This window comes from Populus alba, chromosome 5 (genome assembly GCF_005239225.2).
Source record: "Populus alba chromosome 5, ASM523922v2, whole genome shotgun sequence".
NCBI classification, from domain to species: domain Eukaryota; kingdom Viridiplantae; phylum Streptophyta; class Magnoliopsida; order Malpighiales; family Salicaceae; genus Populus; species Populus alba.
This window is the reverse complement of record NC_133288.1, coordinates 5,213,391-5,233,236: the sequence shown is the minus strand read 5'-3', so window position 1 is coordinate 5,233,236 and position 19,846 is coordinate 5,213,391. Positions and strand designations below refer to the sequence as shown.

General features: G+C 33.1%; 1 protein-coding gene across 9 annotated transcripts; it reads right to left on the bottom strand.

Moving 5' to 3' along the window:
* Positions 1-6,584: 6,584 nt before the first annotated feature.
* LOC118031100 (diacylglycerol kinase 2) lies at positions 6,585-13,611 on the bottom strand. Of its 9 annotated transcripts, XM_035035391.2 has the most exons (9): positions 13,428-13,609; positions 12,040-13,263; positions 11,299-11,674; positions 11,124-11,200; positions 10,305-10,424; positions 10,019-10,183; positions 9,203-9,244; positions 8,658-8,795; positions 6,585-7,130 (listed from the first exon to the last, which is right to left on the bottom strand). In XM_035035391.2, the coding sequence occupies exons 2-9, from the start codon at positions 13,150-13,152 to the stop codon at positions 6,981-6,983; spliced, it is 2,181 nt and encodes a 726-aa protein (XP_034891282.1). In that variant the 5' UTR covers positions 13,153-13,263; positions 13,428-13,609; the 3' UTR covers positions 6,585-6,980. The 9 variants fall into 9 exon arrangements, 5 of the variants coding, with proteins under 5 accessions (XP_034891282.1, XP_073265595.1, XP_073265596.1 ...); XM_073409494.1 differs by having other exon boundaries at positions 12,040-13,609; XM_073409496.1 differs by lacking the exon at positions 6,585-7,130 and adding an exon at positions 9,083-9,128 and having other exon boundaries at positions 8,656-8,795; positions 12,040-13,611.
* Positions 13,612-19,846: the final 6,235 nt, after the last annotated feature.

Here is a 19,846-nt window from a genome sequence, read left to right as displayed (position 1 = left end):
TATATTTTTTTTTACACTGAAATTACTTGGTTGGTCTAGGGATTTTTTTGAAATTTTGTTTCACTGTGCACATTGTAATTACTATATTGCCCTTGCAAAAAAAAAATTTAGGCCGGGCTTTAGGGGTATATTTGTCATTTTACACTGGTTTTTTGCTTGCAATAATCACATGGTTCCAGGGAGATTTTGTAATTTAATTAATAAAAAAAAGTTATTAGCATGTTTGTGGTAGACATCAGTAAGTGAGCCACAATATTGTTTTCGGATAATGTGTGTGGTGGCTCATAACAAAGAAATAAGAGCTTTCTTGATATTTTTTTTATTTCGTAAAGGAAGGGTCTACTTTCCTAGACAGCGAATGTGACAGAATTTCCAATGGTTTGGTGATAGTTAGTTTTTTTTTTTTTTTCTCCTTGGTTTTAATGTATGTCCTTGTAATATTTGACAACTATATAAATTTTTAATGGTTCTAGAATTAGTAAAAATCTAAATTAATGATTTTTTAAAAAACAATTCTAAAATCTGATTAATTAAGATATACTCCTTAAGGTTAATAAACTACTTGAGCATTTAGGTTGTCATGGAAAAAATAAAAGCATGTAAAGCCATTTACATGATAACACAAGCAAATATATATAAATCAATTTTTTTAAATAATATTTATATTTATTAAAATATTAAATTAGCTTTTAGTACACTTGATTATAACAAAAAAGAAAAAAACATAGTTAAAAGTACAAAAAAACCCACAAAGCTAGTTTAGTAATTTTATTATGGTTATTTTATTTATTTTATATGTTTTGAAAAAAAAAAAAGACTAAAATGCCTTTATGCGCCAACTTATTTTTTTTGTTTGTTTTAAGGATAATGAAATCATTTTGCTATGATAAAAAAATATGAAAAGATCAAATAATGCCAATTAAAACTTAAAAGATTATTTTGCCTCTTAATTTTCACTTCATTTGTGGTTACGAGAACAAATACATTATTACGGTTTAGCAATCTATGCTTCATATTAAAATATTGATCCCTTGAAGTGTTTTTCCACTTTTCATTTTAATTAAATGGTCCCAACTTGGTTTTGTTGGATGGAAAAATTCAATTACACCATAAAGGCATGTAAAGGACACCATTAAATTTCTTCTGAAAATTGCATAATTTCCTTCCCACTTGGTTTTTGTATGTAACATTTCTATCCTACATATTTATTTATCCATACCAAGGGTGTTGAAGGGTATTTTTTTTCCCCTAGAATACCTTGTTATATATATATATATATATATATATATATATATATATATATATAATATATATATAGAGAGAGAGAGAGAGAGAGAGAGAGAATACCAATATCCCAAGGAGATATGTGAATGCGCAATAAGTATTACATATTTTTACAAAAAAAATAAAAATATATATATTGAATAATTAAAGCAGAGACATTTCAACTTCATCAAAATTTAACACACACACATACTCCTCTATTGTCTTGTCATAGTTTTCCCCTTTCTAATAGATAATCGATAATTATTTTTAGTTAAAAGTAGTTATTTTTTGGATGAAGAGATAGATAAATAATGAGAACAAAAAATCAAATTCAAAATTTACCAAGAAATTGAAAAATAAATTTTTTTTTATTTCTATATTTCATAGAAATGAATTCTTTAAACAACCTGAAATTAATGTCACTGACACTAATAATTGTTTTTCGATCTTTCATTACCTCATCTTATAATGCCCCAGCAGCAGCAGCAGCAATGCATCATCATGAACATATAATCGCGAGAATACTGGCTTTCATTGATTAATATTTAACATCCTTGTTAAAAAAAAAAAAATAATACCCACAGAAGCGGTCCCCACACATGAAGTGTACCCAATCCCAATCCTACACGTAAGAGTTCTAAGTACATGACCCACAGAATCCACGCGCTCTGTCTCCTCATATAGTGGGACCCACCCCACAGTTAACGTCACCTCCTTTTTCTCTCTGCATTGACTGCTGCTCTGGGATCATAAAATCCGAGCCGTCGATTACTTCGAGTTTTGACTGGTATTTTGACTTAGATAAAAATATTATTTTCTTTCGTAATAATTTCTTTGTCTTCCTCGTTTTTCGGGCAGTTTTTTTACTCGGTCCCCTACCCTAGGCTTCCGCTGACACCGACATGTCGGGTTTTAAGGAGGTATTCCTCTAGCCGTCAGATCTTGAAGTTGAACGAATAGGATTTTATATTCCTGGCAACTCTGTCTTTGCAATGACGTGTTTCTAGGAAGAAACTGTTTCAGGTATCTGCTTTGCCCTAAATAACTGTGAATATTTTCATTTTTTTTCCTTGGTAATATATTCCGTGCTAATTAATAAATACAGCGTAAAAAGGTACATTAATCAAATAGTCAGTCAACGAACTCGACCATTTTATCTTTGTGGTCACTGACCTATCAAAAAAATGTTTTGACTGATTCAGCAAAGTTGCGGGAAAAATTATATTTTATATTAAAATTATATTAATAATATTTTTAAATTTTATTTTTAATATCAATACATCAAAATAATATTAAAAAAATTATTTTAAACTAAAAAATTTAAAAATATGATTGAACTGAAATGCTAAATATGACCTAAATCACTTTTTTTTTTTTTATCTAATAACTTTATTAGAGGAAATTATGGTTTGTGCTAAAATGCAATAAATAGTAGTTTTTCCCAAACCATGTTTTTAAATGCATTGAGTTTTCTTTAATATTTTAATCTTGTTGTTGTGCTGTTCATTGCACTATCCTAGTACTTTAATTGATTAATTCATCCACGAGTGTTCCATTGGTTTTTAATTTGTTTTTGCATCAAACTTGAACTATAGTATTATAAAATCTTGAACTTTCTAGTAGAGAAGATGTTTGTGATAAAGCATCTATAAAAATATAGGATTTGAAATTGTAATATGTTAATGGCTTTGCCCCTTAAACTTTTTACTGGATTAGTTGCTTTTGTTAATTAAATTGTGCTGAAGCATTTTTCAATTAATTGCTTTAGTTAACATGCTATTCTTTCGGTGGAAGGGATTTGTATTATTTATCTTTTTTGGACCAGGACATGAGGGGATATTAAAGGAATTTATAATATATTTTTTTACTTGTTTTTTTTACTTAATTCATGACCCAGTCAAAAACCCTTTCCTTTTCTCTGCTGCTACAAGTCAACTTTCTTCTTTCTCTGCTGCTACAAGTCAGAACTCTATATGGATTAGGGTTTCTCTACACACAGTGGAGATTCAAAAACCCTTTCCTTTCGTACTTTCTCTGCTGCTACAAGTCAGAACTCTATATGGGTTAGGGTTTCTCTATACACAGTGGAGATTCAAAAACCCTTTCCTACTTTCTCTGCTGCTACAAGTCAGAACTCTATATGGGTTAGGGTTTCTACACAGTGGAGAAAGGATATGTGCGTGAGTTGAGGGGAACGTTGGCTGGCTCGAAGCTTAAGCAAAGAGTTTCCTCTCAAGAAACAACTGTTAAGGCTTCGGACCAGGCTTCGTTCCCCTCAACCAATAAAGTTATGTGTGCATTTTATGCGCAAATTCAGTTCTTCTATTGGATCTTTCTTCTTTTTTTTTCGCAGAAGAGATGTAGCATGATCATCTCTGAGGGTAAGGTTGAGAGGAACGTTGTCTGAGTCGAGGTCATGGAGGCCATGATTATACATAAATGGCATTATCTGATGACAGCCCGGATAATCGATGCCTGTCTTGAACCTAAATGATTCTCGGACCAGGCTCCATTCCTTCCAACCATCATTTGCTGCAATTTCTTTGCTTTTCATCTCATGATTCTCCTAGCTAGCAGGCTGCAATTCTCAATATCAACATCTGGTAAAGTTCTCTCTCTTTTAGTTTTACTCGTTTCTTCTCTCTCCATGGTTGTAATTATGAATCTATATGAATCTGAAGGTCTAAGTAAGTTGCCTTTTCTTTTCTATTAATTTTTTGTGTCTTCTGATGAGTATCTCTATGTTTATATTGTCTCTGGGACAAGGTCGCTAGCTTTTCTTTCAAGTTCCATATTCTCAGTTACGTGAGGATCAGTATTTCACAATTGTTTCCCTACATGGATGAGTATAGCATCTCTCTCTCTCTCCACAACACATAAAAGAAACATAAACAGGAAATCACTCAGTTTCTTGATTATTCCTTACTTAAAATGATATATTAGAGACATTAACAAAAATCATTTTATCTTAGATCTACTGCATGGTATATAGCTAGCCTTGAATTGTTACTTTTGACGAGGACAAGATAGCATGTGCAGTGAAAAGCTAGTGGATTTTGCAATTGTTTAAGACAATATTTCTCGTGCTTTTAAAAAAAAAAAAAAATTAGTTCTAAATTATTATTTTTAATTATTTTAATATATTAATTTTAAAAATTAAAAAATATTATTTTTAAATAATTTTAAATAAAAAATACTTTACAAGACAACATTTAACACAATTTCAAACCGCCCTTCAACCTTTCTAAAAGCATATAATCTCTTTTGTAGTGTCAATGGACAACCTCTGTGTAACCTCGTTTTTAATACTGTTACCTTTCAGATCTTTAAGGCTAGGGATATGGTAGAAACCTTCAGGTAAAGATATACATCTCTGCTTCTCTTTCCGAGCTAATTTTTACTTTCTCATGCAAAGTACCATTGTATCAGATTAAAAACAAGTGTTTATAAACTGGTTAAAACATGTAATCAGTTGCCCTAAATAGCTCATGATTATGTCGCATTCAAATGGGTATGTTAATATAGAAAGAGAGAGGATAAAGGAGAGACAAAACTATAAAAAGAAAGGAATCACGGAGGCTCATTAAAATCTGAGAGCGATATTATTAGTACCGTCATAAAAAACTTGATAGGATAAACTCAATGATACTAAAGAAAATCATCAACAGTGATTAAAATGAGTTATATGAAGTACTTAAGGGCAAGTGATTTACCCGCTATCATTGAACTCATCCCATCGAAATTTTTTTAATAATGTTAGTAATGTTAATTTTAGAGTTTCAATGGGCTATAATATTTCTTTCTTTTCTTTTCTTTTTTTTCTTTTTTTTTTATAAATTTTTTTTATTAATATAGATGTTGAAGTCAATTTATGCATACCTCAACTAATTTTATGGGTTTTGAAATTAATAACCATATAAATCTTCAGTGATCCTAAAACTTATAAGACTCAAATTGATAATATGTAAAAAAAAAATCTAAAATCTAATAAGTTTAACTAGATGCTCGGTTCCTTTCTTCTCATAATTTGTGAATACCAGTAATGGTATAAATTACAGGCCCTATATCTGAGACAAAATTAATTAGTATGTTATAGTTTTTTTTTATATATATATAATATTTATTAAATATTATTAATGTTATTATAGATGATAAGTTTTAATTATTTTGTAATGTATTTATAAGGTGCACTATTGATTATGGATGGGCAGTTGTCCAGCTGTTTGTGTTTGTGATGTCGTTGCTTGTGGGTGCAATTGGAGCCTATTTTGGTGGTCGGTGGAGCTTTGTTTTATAGCTGACTGAGGTGGAAGAAAGCCAACGAGAAACGAGCTCGGGTATGGAGGAGAAAAGATGAGGGAGCTGTTGGTGTTGATCATAATGACCAACGGTGATGGGGGTGTGATGTTGGTCGCTGCTTGCGATGTTGGACTGATGACTCTGGTTTGTAAGGGGAATGATGGAGAGTGGCATGACTGTGTTCTCACGGGGCTACTATAGCAACGATCGACAACGAGATCAGGTTTTTTTGAGGGACCGTTTATGTCGGGTTGAAAGGGAGGAGGAGGAGGAAGGCAGCTATGGGTTCTCAGCTGATTTGATGGCGATGGCTAGCTCGTCTGACCAGGATGATTTTGGGCTAGTGGGTTGGGGCGGCTGGTTTCGGTGCTGTGGCGGGAGAGCTGGGGAGGATAGATAGGTATTTTTATCTTTTCAGGGTTTCATTCTTCTGCCGAGATGATTTTTAAAAACTCCTGTTGAAAACGTTGTTCGAAACGGACACCATGTGTTGAGAGACAGGTGCTCATGAAAAAAAGCAGTATGAACTATAGAAAAAGAAAATAGAGAACATGGATGAAAGGAATGAAGCTTTTTATGATAATTAAGGAAGCTTATGAATTTGAAATACATAGATAGAAGGGGCTTGTGCTTGACTTTCAACGTTTGATTAATCCAAGTGATAGCCATGAAATAATGCAGAAGGGTTGGTAAAGAAGTCTCGTGTTATTTTTACCGAAGAGATGGTTCTCACGTATGAAGGAATGTCGAATAAAGAACATGGGATTGTTAACCGAAGCGAAGCTTGAATCGACAAAGGTGTCGGTTCACCAGTCAATGGTCTAGCCGATGGCTCACCGGCTCAATGCCTAGAAAGAGTGTGTATGTAAATCAAGTGACGGGAGATCAACGTGGTGAAATGGGTCATATATCCAGCAATTTCCATGTTAAATTAACCATCTTTCTTGAAAACGATGGTGAGCTATTTCCTCTCCTGCCGAGTAAAATAAAATGAGATTTCGATAATCGTAAAGGAAAAATTCAAAAGACAAATGTTTCTATATTGTATAATTTCTGTTTGTAATATGTATGGTGTGTGTGTGTGTGTTTGTACAATAGGCACAAAACTCTCATTTACAAAATCACTCATAGCATTCATTTACAAAGATCCTATGTCAGCTGGCTTGCTGGCGTCTCGTGGGGCTGTCAGTCTCCCTTTCGGGTTTCCAATTGCTTCTACAAAAGAGTTTAGTAAAAAAGGAAAGATCCCGTTATGGTCAAAACGAGTGACCCAAGAAACAATTAAGGAAAGAAAAAAGGATGTGAAAGTGGAATTCCAGAAAGGAATGCGAGGAAGGACACGCAAAATGTTAGGGGGACAAAAAGCGAGAAATTAGGAGGCAAAAAGAGGGAGGGAAGGGTTTAGAAATTGGAATCTAGGATAGATTGAGAGCCAGTTGCTGCAGAAGTAATTTCTTCTGAGATGCATTGATGACTCCTTTGCACTCAGCATCTGCCAAAACCTCTGTCATAATGGCAGCTGCGTGGCCTCTCGGCTCCTCAGAGGCTCTCCTCAACATGAACACCTGAAACATACCAAAAATCCATGAATTAGTTAGAAAGGTTCAGATGAAAATAAATTATTGATAAAAAAATAGAATGGTAACAACATGCTAAATACACATTCAAAGTGAATCCCTTCTGATCCTGAACATCCTCAGATAATCAAATCTACAAGGATGAATAATTTTGTTGCACCATTAGCAATAAGGACATATTTGTGGCAGCTAGCATCCGTTTCAGTTAATTCCAATGCACATTGCACAAAGCGGCAGGAACACCAACTTCCCAATTTTACAGAGGAGAAAAAATGAGGAACACTTGTACCGCATCAATAGTATAAGAGATGAAAATACAGAGGATAGAATTGTAAATATCGCCTCCCTAAACATCATTTTGAGAATGCGTATCATTGTTAATCATCAACATAATATTACGTGTCAAAGGAAAATAGTTTGCTTGACCAGCTTTTCTCCGCTAATTCTGCTTGTGGCCAAGGGATTGACAATGTTCCTCCACAACCTCTACTCAGAGATAATAGTATACCAACACACAGCTTCAATTAAATTAAGTAGTTTACAAAAGGTAAAGCCTGTGTTTATAGTGAAGATGATGAAAGTGCTTGAGATAAGGAATGAAAGAAATGATATTGAAATGAAATGCAGCATCAAGTAAAATAAAGAAAGAAACCAATGGAAGAATATCTTGGAAGTCTTTTCCGAAACCATGAAGACAGTATATAAAGATTTACACCATCATATGAGGATTGCTTTTTGTTGAATGTTTTTTTGTATATGCTTTCTACAAAATTGAGGTCGTGCATCTATATGGTTTATTCTCATGACATGTGCACAAAGTTGGACTCCATTTTTCTTTCCAGTTGCTGTTTGCCTTCTCCCTTCGCTTCTTGTATTTTTTGAGGTCGTGCATCTATATGGTTTATTCTCATGACATGTGCACAAAGTTGGACTCCATTTTTCTTTCCAGTTGCTGTTTGCCTTCTCCCTTCGCTTCTTGTATTTTTTGGCTTCCTCCTATTTATATATCCTATTTGTTCTAATTCTCAACTCATATACTTGATCTTAATTTCTTAGTCATAGTTACACTAAATAATCTTTACTCTTATTCATGTGTACTAGGGGTTCATGAACTTCATCGACAGTCTAGGAAGATCACAAAAATGATTCTAAATCAGTATATGATTCTAAATCAGTATATTATATTTCATCATTCTTAATTCAGTGATCTTTCACAAAGAGAGAAACATTTCTTCCATAGTTGCACTTCTGCAGTTACTAGGGAAGAGATCAAGTTTCTCCCTTGTTCACCTCAAGATTACCAGTATGACTTGCATAGTGATTAGGGAGGGATCAGTATCTGGAAGTTCAAATGATGGCGTGCTGTGTCTGGTGTGTCTGGTGTTTCCAACGTTAAAGGATAAAAAGCAAACACATGAACTATGAGATTAGGTGTGCAATGGAAAAGCAGGGATCCATCAGCCAAGCCTCTTGTGTGAGCATCAAGTGCATTACAAGAGACAAGGAATATAATACCTGTTCAACATGCGTTATTTCTAAGCAACCAGGTTGATGGATGAATGGTTCCCCATCTATCTGAACTGGGAAAGCACTTGAAGTATGTATTTTGATGGCCTTCCCTTGTGCTAGCCTCCTTGCTTGTGAAAGTCCAACCTGAATAGTAGAACGAGCATTAGGAAAAAAAAAGAAAGAAAAAAAAAGCATGCTACAAAATCAGAAGTGTAACAGAGAACAACATCAAAACACTCTAAATAGCAGGCGCCATATACAGGCCTAGAAGATTATTCACTCCTAATTATTTGGGAGAAAATGATTTTTGAAGATAGCAGAACCTGCTCCAACCAAATGCTAGAAAGCACAAGAATATACGATACCTCCCAAATATTTTTAAATTCTACCCCCTCTCCAATCCTACAAATTTCAAGAAGATCAAATCATACCATGTTACTCAGAACCACCCACTTTTCTCAGCAAAATGCAAAAAGCCTACACCAAAAATCCCAAGCCAGCAAACAACATCAGAGAAGGATGGCTATGCACCTCCTGCACGCAGAACGAACCTCATTGTGGCAATGTCCTGTGAAGCCTCCTCCTCTCCTCATCTATAAAAGGTCCATGGGCAATATTTTTATTAAGAACCTTTATAAAGACCTTGAATTTGAATAGTCATTTGGCTTTCTAGATACAATTGACCAGAGGTGAAAAGCTTGTACTGAAAATTCCCAAAATTATTCCAAAGTTTCCCATCCAACCATCTTGGTTAAAGAGAGAGTGACAAGGATTTAAGAATCTGACAGAAATTACAAAATGCTCTATTTCTCTATCATTAAAATCCCAAGACATGCCACCACCATCCATGTTGTAAAAATAGAAACTGGATATGCTGTACAAATGAGGAAGTGTGGTAGAAAAAAGTGAATTACTGATTGCCTTTGTTTTGGCCTAGAGAAAACTTTACAATTCTACAGATGATTTTTCCCCTCATCCCTGACACAACCCATTAGAGATCTGCCATCAGCTGCTCAATCCACTTAGCTGTACCATGACAGGGCTTCTAAATAGAGGTAGACAGGCATTAGAAAAAGGGTAACGAAATCCTATAAAGAGAAACATGTTCCCTTCTAACTGTCCAGATGCTTAGAAACCCACACTACCATTAGACCTTAGAAAAGTTATCAACTGCAGATTGCAATGAAAGGTAGGCCTGGTTGCATAGCATGCACACATACAAAGTAAATGATAAAAAGGAATCTATTTTCAGAAAATCAGAAATATGAAGTCCCTGAGATGAAACACTACACAAACACTTGGAACTCTCTCTCTCTCACACAGAGAGTGAACGAAAAGAAGGAACCTATATTCAGAAAATGTCAAACCTGAAGTTTGCCGAGGTGCCATGCTCCACAGACACTTACAACTTCAAGCATTTTATCTTGCATGGATTGAAGACTGAAATCATCATCATGTTCATAGTCATTTTGCCAAAGATCCACGCCCCCCATATAGCTGCCAATGTTCAGCACAATTAAACCCTCACAATCCTGGAGGGAAAAGGATGAAAGAACACAGCATTGAAAATATGAAAGAAAGAAACATGTTTTAAACGCAATTAAAACAAGAAAGAAAGCAGCCAAAATACCAAGATAACATCTAATCAAGTACCTTTGGAATCTGTATGTCTTTCCCATCAACTTCAAGCCAAACCTGCCATGGTAAGTCAGCACAAGCTCTATCCATCATATCTCTGGCACCTTCTCTGGCATATCGCAATTTATTCACAAACTGCACATTAAATTTTAATTAGACAAGTTCCAAGAGCAAACAGTGAGCAAAGATCAAAGGCCCGTTTCTGAAATATCAAATTGAAATTACAACGGAAAGGAAAAGAAAGCTATAGTAACCTGGAGCACTTCGGTATCTTGAACTTCGGTCTAAGCATGTTTACCTTTAAAAAAAAATAAAGCACGATTGTTCTTTTATTCTTTAAACTCAAAATGCACCCAGCATTGCCTAGCAACAATGCCGTATACTAATGATCCAACAACCTGATTATGGTACTGGGTGAAGTTGTCCAGTTGCAGGACAACATATACATCAGCATTTTTTCAGCCAAAGCATTGAACTATCCTCAGGCTCGAGGGATATCCTACAGCAAGCATGCATCCAATAGATTTTAACAAAGAAGGGAGGTCAACTATAAGGAATATGTTTTGAGTGAGAATATAGGATAAATCAAACAACAAACTGAAGGGAACAAAGAATTGGTAAAACAAATTCTAGCATTGAACCTTCTTTTCCACTCTGAAACAGGGAGGTTTTAGAAATTGTACTGAACTGCCAGTGTCTCATAGATTTTAAAATTGTACAGATACATTACTGTCCAACAGAGTGCATGCTATGGAAAACTAAAGCTCTTTTGAGTGAAGTATCAGGCGATTGATTTAACAACATACATTACAGCCAAAACAAAAATTTAGCTACCTGACTACTAAACTTCTCAGGATTCTCTTGACGTGTTATGTGAAATTCATATGCAAGCTTAGCATCACATCCAATACCTGCAAAAGAAAAATTGGCAATGAGTAACAGATTGATGAAGCAATCCGTGAAACAAGATTGATGAAAAAAATCCTAAGTAACAACTTCATAGATCTACCTAAGTAGTTCATCATGAATTTGGATTGTTCTCTTTCCATATACCCTTCTGAATTCTCTCCTCTGATATTTACTTTCCAGCGATCTAGCATTGTAACTGCAGCTTGGTCGATATCTTGCAAAAGTGTGCTTAAGCCACCTTGTCCATCAAACTTTGAGAAGCCTCCTCCCCATTGCAAGACCCTTGATAAATCATTTCCTGTACCAAGGGGAATAATAGCAACAGGTGGTGGAGATTCAAAGTTGCGCCTCTCAATAGCATCAAGGACCCATGCAACAGTTCCATCTCCACCACAGACCAAAACTCTAAAATACCGCACCTTGCTAAATAACTCCAAACCAGTGTCAGGCCCCTGCGAATCACTTAATTCAAATACCTGCAATGGAGAATTAAGAAATTCAGCAATATACCTTGTGAGCTGTTACAAGCAATGCAAGTGAGAAAATGTAATTATTCATAACAACCACTATGTGGAAGTAATGGAAGAGGAAACCAAAGCCACTTTATTTTTCCATAAAAAAGCTTTCACAGGAAATTAATTCCATTAGATGAAATCCACATTATAGCACTTAGAGAGCACATTATGGAGATTCCTCATAAAATATGCTTAAATTAAAAAAAATGTTGGATGATGAAAATAACACGTTTGACATGACAGTGAAAGATTATGAAAACAATTTTTTTAAGGAATTAAAGGTCCACTTTTCTTGTGATAACTATTAAGGAGCTAAACTACATCACCTGTACAGGATTCAACAGCATGTTCAGTGTCTTTCGAAGAATAGGCCCAAGTTGACCTCCGCTCTTGGAATTAATGAAGACCAAAAGGGGCCTTGCATCTTGAGCCAAATCAGCCAATGCATACTTCTTAACTTGTCCACAGATTGCAGTTCCACCTTTATTATGCATTAGGCCATTAAGTGTGTACTTTATCCTGCCATTCTTCTTTAAGCAGCGGAAATCAGTATCGCTGCTGGATCTGTTCAATCCTGCAAACCCATTCGAAACAAAATCCAAGTCTCTATTGGCACTTGTTGCACCCTGCAACTTACCATTAACAGGGTGATCATCTCCATGCTTGCCTCTGCTGCGCTGCTTTCTTCTCATCTGCCCACGAACAGAAGAGGCTATAATTTCCTCAGTGATCAAACTTAAACTGTTTCCTCCATCAACTTCCTTCACACAGAGTGGTGAAAGAATAATCCTCCTAAGGGGACCCAAATCACAAACATCACCAGATTCTTTTGACATTTTAGCTTGACATTTCACATGAATGAGCCTCTGACACCACAAACAATGCCACGTCGGTGAAGCATCAATAAAAGTAACACCACACGGTTCATCACAGTAAGAACAAAACGCGCTCATCTCAGGATTCTCATCCATATTAAACCATCTCTCTGACCAGTGATGCCTCACATGACTAGACCCTGCTTGCGCAATACACTTACAATCCTTCACCGCAAACTCGGAACAATTAAAATGAGCCGCCGCACCACAGACAACACAACGGTGCACAAAATCACTACGCAACGACGCACTACAACCATTATATGGTAACACCAATGAAGTCAAACAAACACAGCACGTAGAAGGCTGTTTTTGACCATAAGCTAAATCTTCAATCCATAAATGACTAGACCGCGGAACATTTAACTTTTTCCAAACTTGCTTCTTCGCTTTAGCCGCAGCTTTAACCCATTTCTGCGATGCTCTTTTATGCCAATTAATTAATCTATAAACAATAACTAAAAATCCTAAAGCAGCTGTAATTAACCAGGCAATAAAAGATCCACTGTAGTAATCATTAGAGCTTGTAAGCACCCGCACAAGCGAAATTCCCAATCCCATCATTTCCAAAACCCTAATTCCACACCACCACCACCACCATCAATCAATTCAACAACAGCAACTCTCACCAAACGGATTTTCACTTATCCGGATTTTCACTTTCCGTTCAAAATCCTAAGAAAAATCATAAAATTTTTAAAAAAAATCAATAAATGATAATTATCAAAACGTGCAAAGATCGAGTAAATTACTAACTTAAAACATGATCAATCACTAGATCCGATATTAGATTTTGAGAGGGAAAAAATGAGAATCGAGGGAGAGGGGAAAAAAGTAACCAGGAGGATAGAAGTGAAGCATAGATAAGCCCTGGAAAGGGAGATCCATCGTGATTTGGATTTTTGAGAGAGGATTTCTGGTTTCTTGAGAGAAAAAAAAAGAGAGCTTTTGAAGAAGTAAAGGAGCTATGGATTTTCATCTATATATAGTAGCGCTTTTAGAAGGAGAGGGAATGGGCGGGCGGGATTTTTAATATGCGCAAAAAACGCGGGTTGGCCTGCGGTATGGAAAAGATGTCGACGCTGAAAAAACCAAGTTTAGCCCTTGCATTTTGTGTTAGCTCTCATGATCAGTCCTTATAGAAAGTTTTTATCTATATTCGTTATGTTTTGTCGATTTTCAATCCATTTGAACTAAATTGTAAGCAAATTGTGACAACTTTACACCATAGGAAGGGACTACGTTGCTTGTAATTCGGGTTGAATTGACAAGATGTGAGAGTAAATCTGATAAAAACTCGTATGGGGACTCATTTGCCAGTTTGACAAGCATACAGGGGCTAAAATGTGGGATTGTCCAAAGTTAGGGTGTTTTTGATGATTTTATTTATTTTATTGTGTTTTGAGTCTCGGGGGTTGTCGGTAAAGATGCTGGATCTCGAGCCCACCGGAGTTAATCAGGGGATGAGACAGCAGAGAGGATCTGGATTGTTAAGATCTTTTTTGGACGAGTTACGGAATATTTCTTCATCAATTAGTGGGCTTTCATGTGAGATTTACACGTGGAATCCACCCAGACAAACTGGAGGTCAATATTAGCCACATCCTTCTGGCTTGCTATGCTAATTATCATTCGTTGAAATCATCGACCATCATTGAAATCAATCATCGACCATCATTGAAATCATCGACCATCGTTGAAATCATCGACCATCATGCACTACTATGTTTGATTTTTTTATATACGGAATCATAAATCACGTACGTTTAATTTATATTTATAAAATATAATAAAACATGATAGAAAGAGACACAAAAACTTTTAATAGATTTTTTCTACTCACGTATTTTGATTCTTTTTTTTTTTTTTTCAAAGAACAAGGTTTCAGGCTCAATATACGTTTCAATGTTAGGTTCGTCGATCCTACGTTGCAGCCTTCATGGGATCATGTGATGGAAATATTGACAAGAAATTTGGTGATAATTTAATGGTGATTGTTTTTTAAAAATATTTTTTTATATTAAAATATATTAAAATAATATTTTTTTTATTTTTTTAAAATCAACACATTAAACGACCCAAAATATATATAAAAAAATTAATTTTTAGTAAGATAAAAATTTTAATTTTTTTAAAACACGATTACAATCACTTTCCAAACACTCTGTAAATATATTAGCATGTGAATTTTAGTTTATAATCATGTAAAATTATAAGTTAATTGTAAATTTTAAAACATAAAATGAGACAAATATATATACAAAACAAATATAAGATATTGAAATTAACTCCCGGATTGATACCAAAGTATATTAAAATAACATTAAAAGTAAAACCATGTAAAGCATTCACTTGACAAAGCTCTTGGAATTTGATGTTTTTTTTTTTTTTTCAGAGGAGTAGTTATTTATTTTTGAAGTTTTATTACTCATCAATTTATGTAAAAAAAAAAAAACTTTATTTAATAAGTCTTTATGATTTTAACAACATCATATTATTTAAATATATTTCTAAATAAAATTCAACGGACTAAAATAAATAATACTTATTATTTTTCTACACTGATTAAACCTGAGCTCTATAGTAAAAGAAAAGTGAAAAAATAAATTTTTTTAAAAAAAAACAATAACAAATTAAAGAAAGAACTTAGAGAAATTTCATGAATATTTATAATTCATTAATTATTATGAATATTCATAGTTCATAGATTACTTATAAATTATTTATTTTCATCATATAATTAATATAATAATAGATACCAACATATTTTAGAAACAAAAAAAAAGTATTGATGAAGCATGGAATTAATAACAAATATTTTTCTTTAACAAAACTCAAATCTAAGCTCATGAGCCTCCAAACTCGTTATCCAATCCACAATTTAATATTTAAAAAATTCATTACACATTTTATAAATCAATTCCAGCAATTCCTACCGTCAAGAATAAAGAATTCCACGTGGATGCCCCTTTTTGTATCACAATGATATCTCAATTTCCAGGCACATATCTGGAATCATCGTATCACAATGATATCTCCTCTTATTCGGTGATATTTTTTTTTCTCGGCTGGTCAAATGTTTCGAAGCACTGCTGGAAGGAGCATTATTATCAATCTTGGCTTTACTTGGCTCGGAGCCTTGGAGGCAATTTTCCTGGCTTTTTACGAACACATGCGTGAAATATTTTTTTTAAAAAAAATTAATGAGTGACTCGCCTCCAATGTAAGAGATTTACGAGCATGGAAAAAAAAAAAAAAACAATGATAATAAAGATAATACAAATCTAGAGATTTCATCCAAAATTTTAAAACTTTGAAAGATTGATCTAAATTTCTGCTACTCAAAACTAAAATCTATTTTGGTTTTAATTTGAATTAATCTTAACATGTACCTAATTAAATTTAAATGATTATACGAGTTAAGTTACCCACAAATCGATTAATTTATCTAAACATGACCAAGTTAAAATTAAAATAATATCAATTTAATAAGATAATAGATTTAAGTTAACCCAATAATTTATAAGTGGACTTAACAATTCAATGATGATTTTTTTTTTTTTATGAGTTATACCCTAAACAACATATGAACATGATTCAGCAAAAGTGTTGTTGAAGTATAAATTATAAAATATAAAAGGTTGATGGTATATTCAGCATTTAAATTGAATAAAACTCTTTAAAATACAAATAAAAATAAAAGAGAGGTCAAATTTTCTTATAACTTGTATGTAATTTGTAAATAAATATAAATATATCATTAAGTGTAACTTTATAAAATAATTATTTTTCTAGAAAAATATTCTTAAATTCCAATCTCATATTTGCAAATTCACTCAAAAATAAAAATGAAGAAAAGGACTAAGAAACCTATAAGATGTAAAAAAGGAAAGCCCTGGGTTATTAGCCCATGATATCTCTAAATATATCTAATCTGCCAGTCTAAATTCAAGCCTGCAATATCATCCTGATGCATTTCGAAATTCCGTTAGCCACGTCATCTCCCTTTCCGAATTTGGCGCCAACAGGCTTCTAAGTTTTATTTAGCCGAAAATACCCACCAACTGCAATCAGTACTCTCTCTCTCTCTCTCTCTCTCTCTGTTTTTTTTTTTTTAAAAAAAAGAAAAAACCCTAAATCGCAAACAACTAACTGATCAGCAGAAAGAATCATCGACGTCAATGGCTGCAAAATTAAAGAAAGGGATGTTAGGGGTAAAGGCGTGGCTAGTGGTATCAAAGTCAGGCAATGGATTATAATGGCACTGACAAGGAGGGTGTAGTTGAGGATACTTGGGGTTCATCCTCATGTTTCAGAGAAAGACCTAAGCAAGAGAAGAGATCCAGCTTTTCTGCAGACATGAAAAGTCAGGAAATAGTGGGTGAGGGTGCAAATACAACAATGAATGTTCGAGTAGCTGCAGGTCCCAGATTGCTTCCTTTCGAGTTCAGAGCACTTGAAGCTTGCCTGGAGTCTGCTTGCAGGTGCCTTGAACGTGAGGTACATGGTCTGTCTATTATCTGTGACCACTTGTATTTCATCATCTGAATTGTGAAACAAATGGTTTAACCGTTATCGATTCTTTTGAATTCTGATAAGCTTTGTGTGAGGAAATGGATCATTTTAACTCCATTTTTGCTTTCTCGCGCGAGTAGATGTGTACTGTTGCTGAGGTGTCTAGTTTTTATTGGTCGTAGAAGTCAAGTGTCTCTCTTTAAATAAGAGGAACTGATTCTATTTAGGATGTTGCTGACATTTCCTTTCCTGTTGACTCGTCGGAATCTGAGTCTCCATCTTTCCTACCCAGATTCTTTCCCTCTCTACTAAGCTTTCTCAGCAACCAAACATCGGTTAAGCTCTAGCACCACCATGGCTTCGAAATTAAAGAAAGGCATGATAGGGATGAAGGCACCAAGTTCACAAGCTAAGTACCCATCTCATAGAAGCACACATTATCCATGTGTTTTATTGGACACTATACAAGAACTTTTTTGGTTATGTTCAATGGCTCGGCTCTAAAGGACCACGGGTTCTATATACAAAAAATTGAGATTATTTTACTGCGGATTTCTATTTAATTTTTTAAATTTCTTTAGACGATTGTATTTTTTTAGGCTAAATTAAAAAGTAATTGATTTAAATTTACTGAATAATAACAAGATTGAAAAGAGAAAGATCAGTGTAGAAAAGATGTTTTGAAAATGGATGGTGGGTTTAAAGTTCTTGTGAAAAGTTTATTTTAATCTTTTAACTTTATAAATTATATTAGGCTGGTCCTTAAATTGTTTTGCAATTTAATTTTGATATAAAAATTTTATTTTTATTACTTTTTAGTTCTTGATTTAAGAGAAAAGGAAAAGATCGTTGGATTCTATTGTTTAAAGAAAAAATCATCGTTCATGTCATTTTCAATCACCAATTGTGTTTTGGATAAAAATTTGATAATGATTGTTTGTAACTTTAATGTTGCCTGAAATAGAAACCTAAGTACAAAAAGATAAGTCTAACCCAACTTGATTTTGGACTTTTGAATAATTTTTTGGGTTGATGAATTAGTTTCTAGATGTTCTAAGGGTGTTAGTAATATTTAAAAATTTGTTGAGTTAAGTCACAACATCTAAATTATTATCTGTTTTTTTATTTAATTTATTTTTTGTCCCTTGTTTTTTTTTTAAATATGATTTCACTATTTTTTTTATTTAACTCAAAACTAAAAAAAATACAATTTCATCATTTGTTATCAATTATCTATTTTTGGTGTCTTAGTTCTACATGCTTGTCTTGTTTTTTTTTTTTAAATATTTCAAACAAAAAATATCATCAGGTGCTTTTTTGTTGTGTAATTAAATGAAAAATAATATTTGGGATAAAAATTTATCGAGTCCAATGATTTGCTTGATTTATGTCACGAGTTTGGTTAACTGACTCGAATTCACTCTTTTATTAATTAAGTGCTATTTTTTATCAATTTCATCATTAAACATTGAGTTAATTAGATATTAAGATTTTCAACTTGTTTTTTTGCAAGATTATCCCTATAGATTTTTTAGGTCAACCCGAGTTAACCAATAAATTTCCATCTCAATATTAAATAAAATTATCCTCAATATGCAACTAAATTTGAATCCATAGTTAAAATCTTTTTTTTTTTAGAAAACATGTTAGAGATGCCTAGATATTATTTTTTGACTTTCAAATTTTTTTGCTTCATCATATAGCTTAGTGCAAGCCAATTCTATTATCATTTGATGAAATAAAAAATTTATCATAAAAAATATTATTAGACACAATTGAGTGCATGCTATGTTACGAGATCAAATATTTTGATCTACATCTATCTTTTTATTTTTTAAATTTAGTCTTTAGTTATCATTAACGATTTTTTTTACGTTTTATTAGCACGAATAATTATTTGATTGAATAAACAACTTATTCAAATAAATAAAATTATTAAACACAATATGTACATAGTCTATGTTGCAAGATTAAATACCTTGATTTATATCCATCTATTAATTTTTTCATTTTGGTCTTTACTTATCATTAACCCTTTTTTATATTTATTGGGGTAAATAATTGTCGATTTATTTAATTAAATTCATATAAGCTTTTTGATATTTAATTGGAAATTTTTTTTATGAATAATAACAAGTTGAAAAAAAATGCATATTTATTCTTTTTAGAATGGAAAACATAAAACACACACACACACATATATATATATGTATAATACTTTTATAGTTTATACAATCCATCCACATAAAGTTTTGTTAATTTCTTAGGACACATAGTAATAAAACAAACTATTAGAATCTAGAAATTTAACTATAAAATAAAGATGATAATATGATTTTCAAACTGGCTTTTCTCCTGAAATCTTGAGAAGCGTCCACGTTAAATTATCAGTGACTATATTGAAGAAAATGGACTCCCCTACCTCATAGCGACAAGGATTGAGGCAAGCCTCAATGGCCATTTGCTGTGGATATTTCGTGAAGGGGTAAGATGGGATCCCAATGAGTATTTTGATTTGTGATGTTTTTTAAAGGGTTTATTTTAAAAATATATATATTAAAATAATTTTTTATTTTTAATATTAATATATCAAAACAATTTTAAAATATTTTTTTTTTTAAAAAAAAAAGGATGCAAAACGTGTCATAATGGCAAAGGGTATCCTCTAGGCCATTTTCTAGCCAGAGAATTTCACCCCGAAAATGGACAGCCGAGTTTGAACCACATATATCTGTCTCTTATT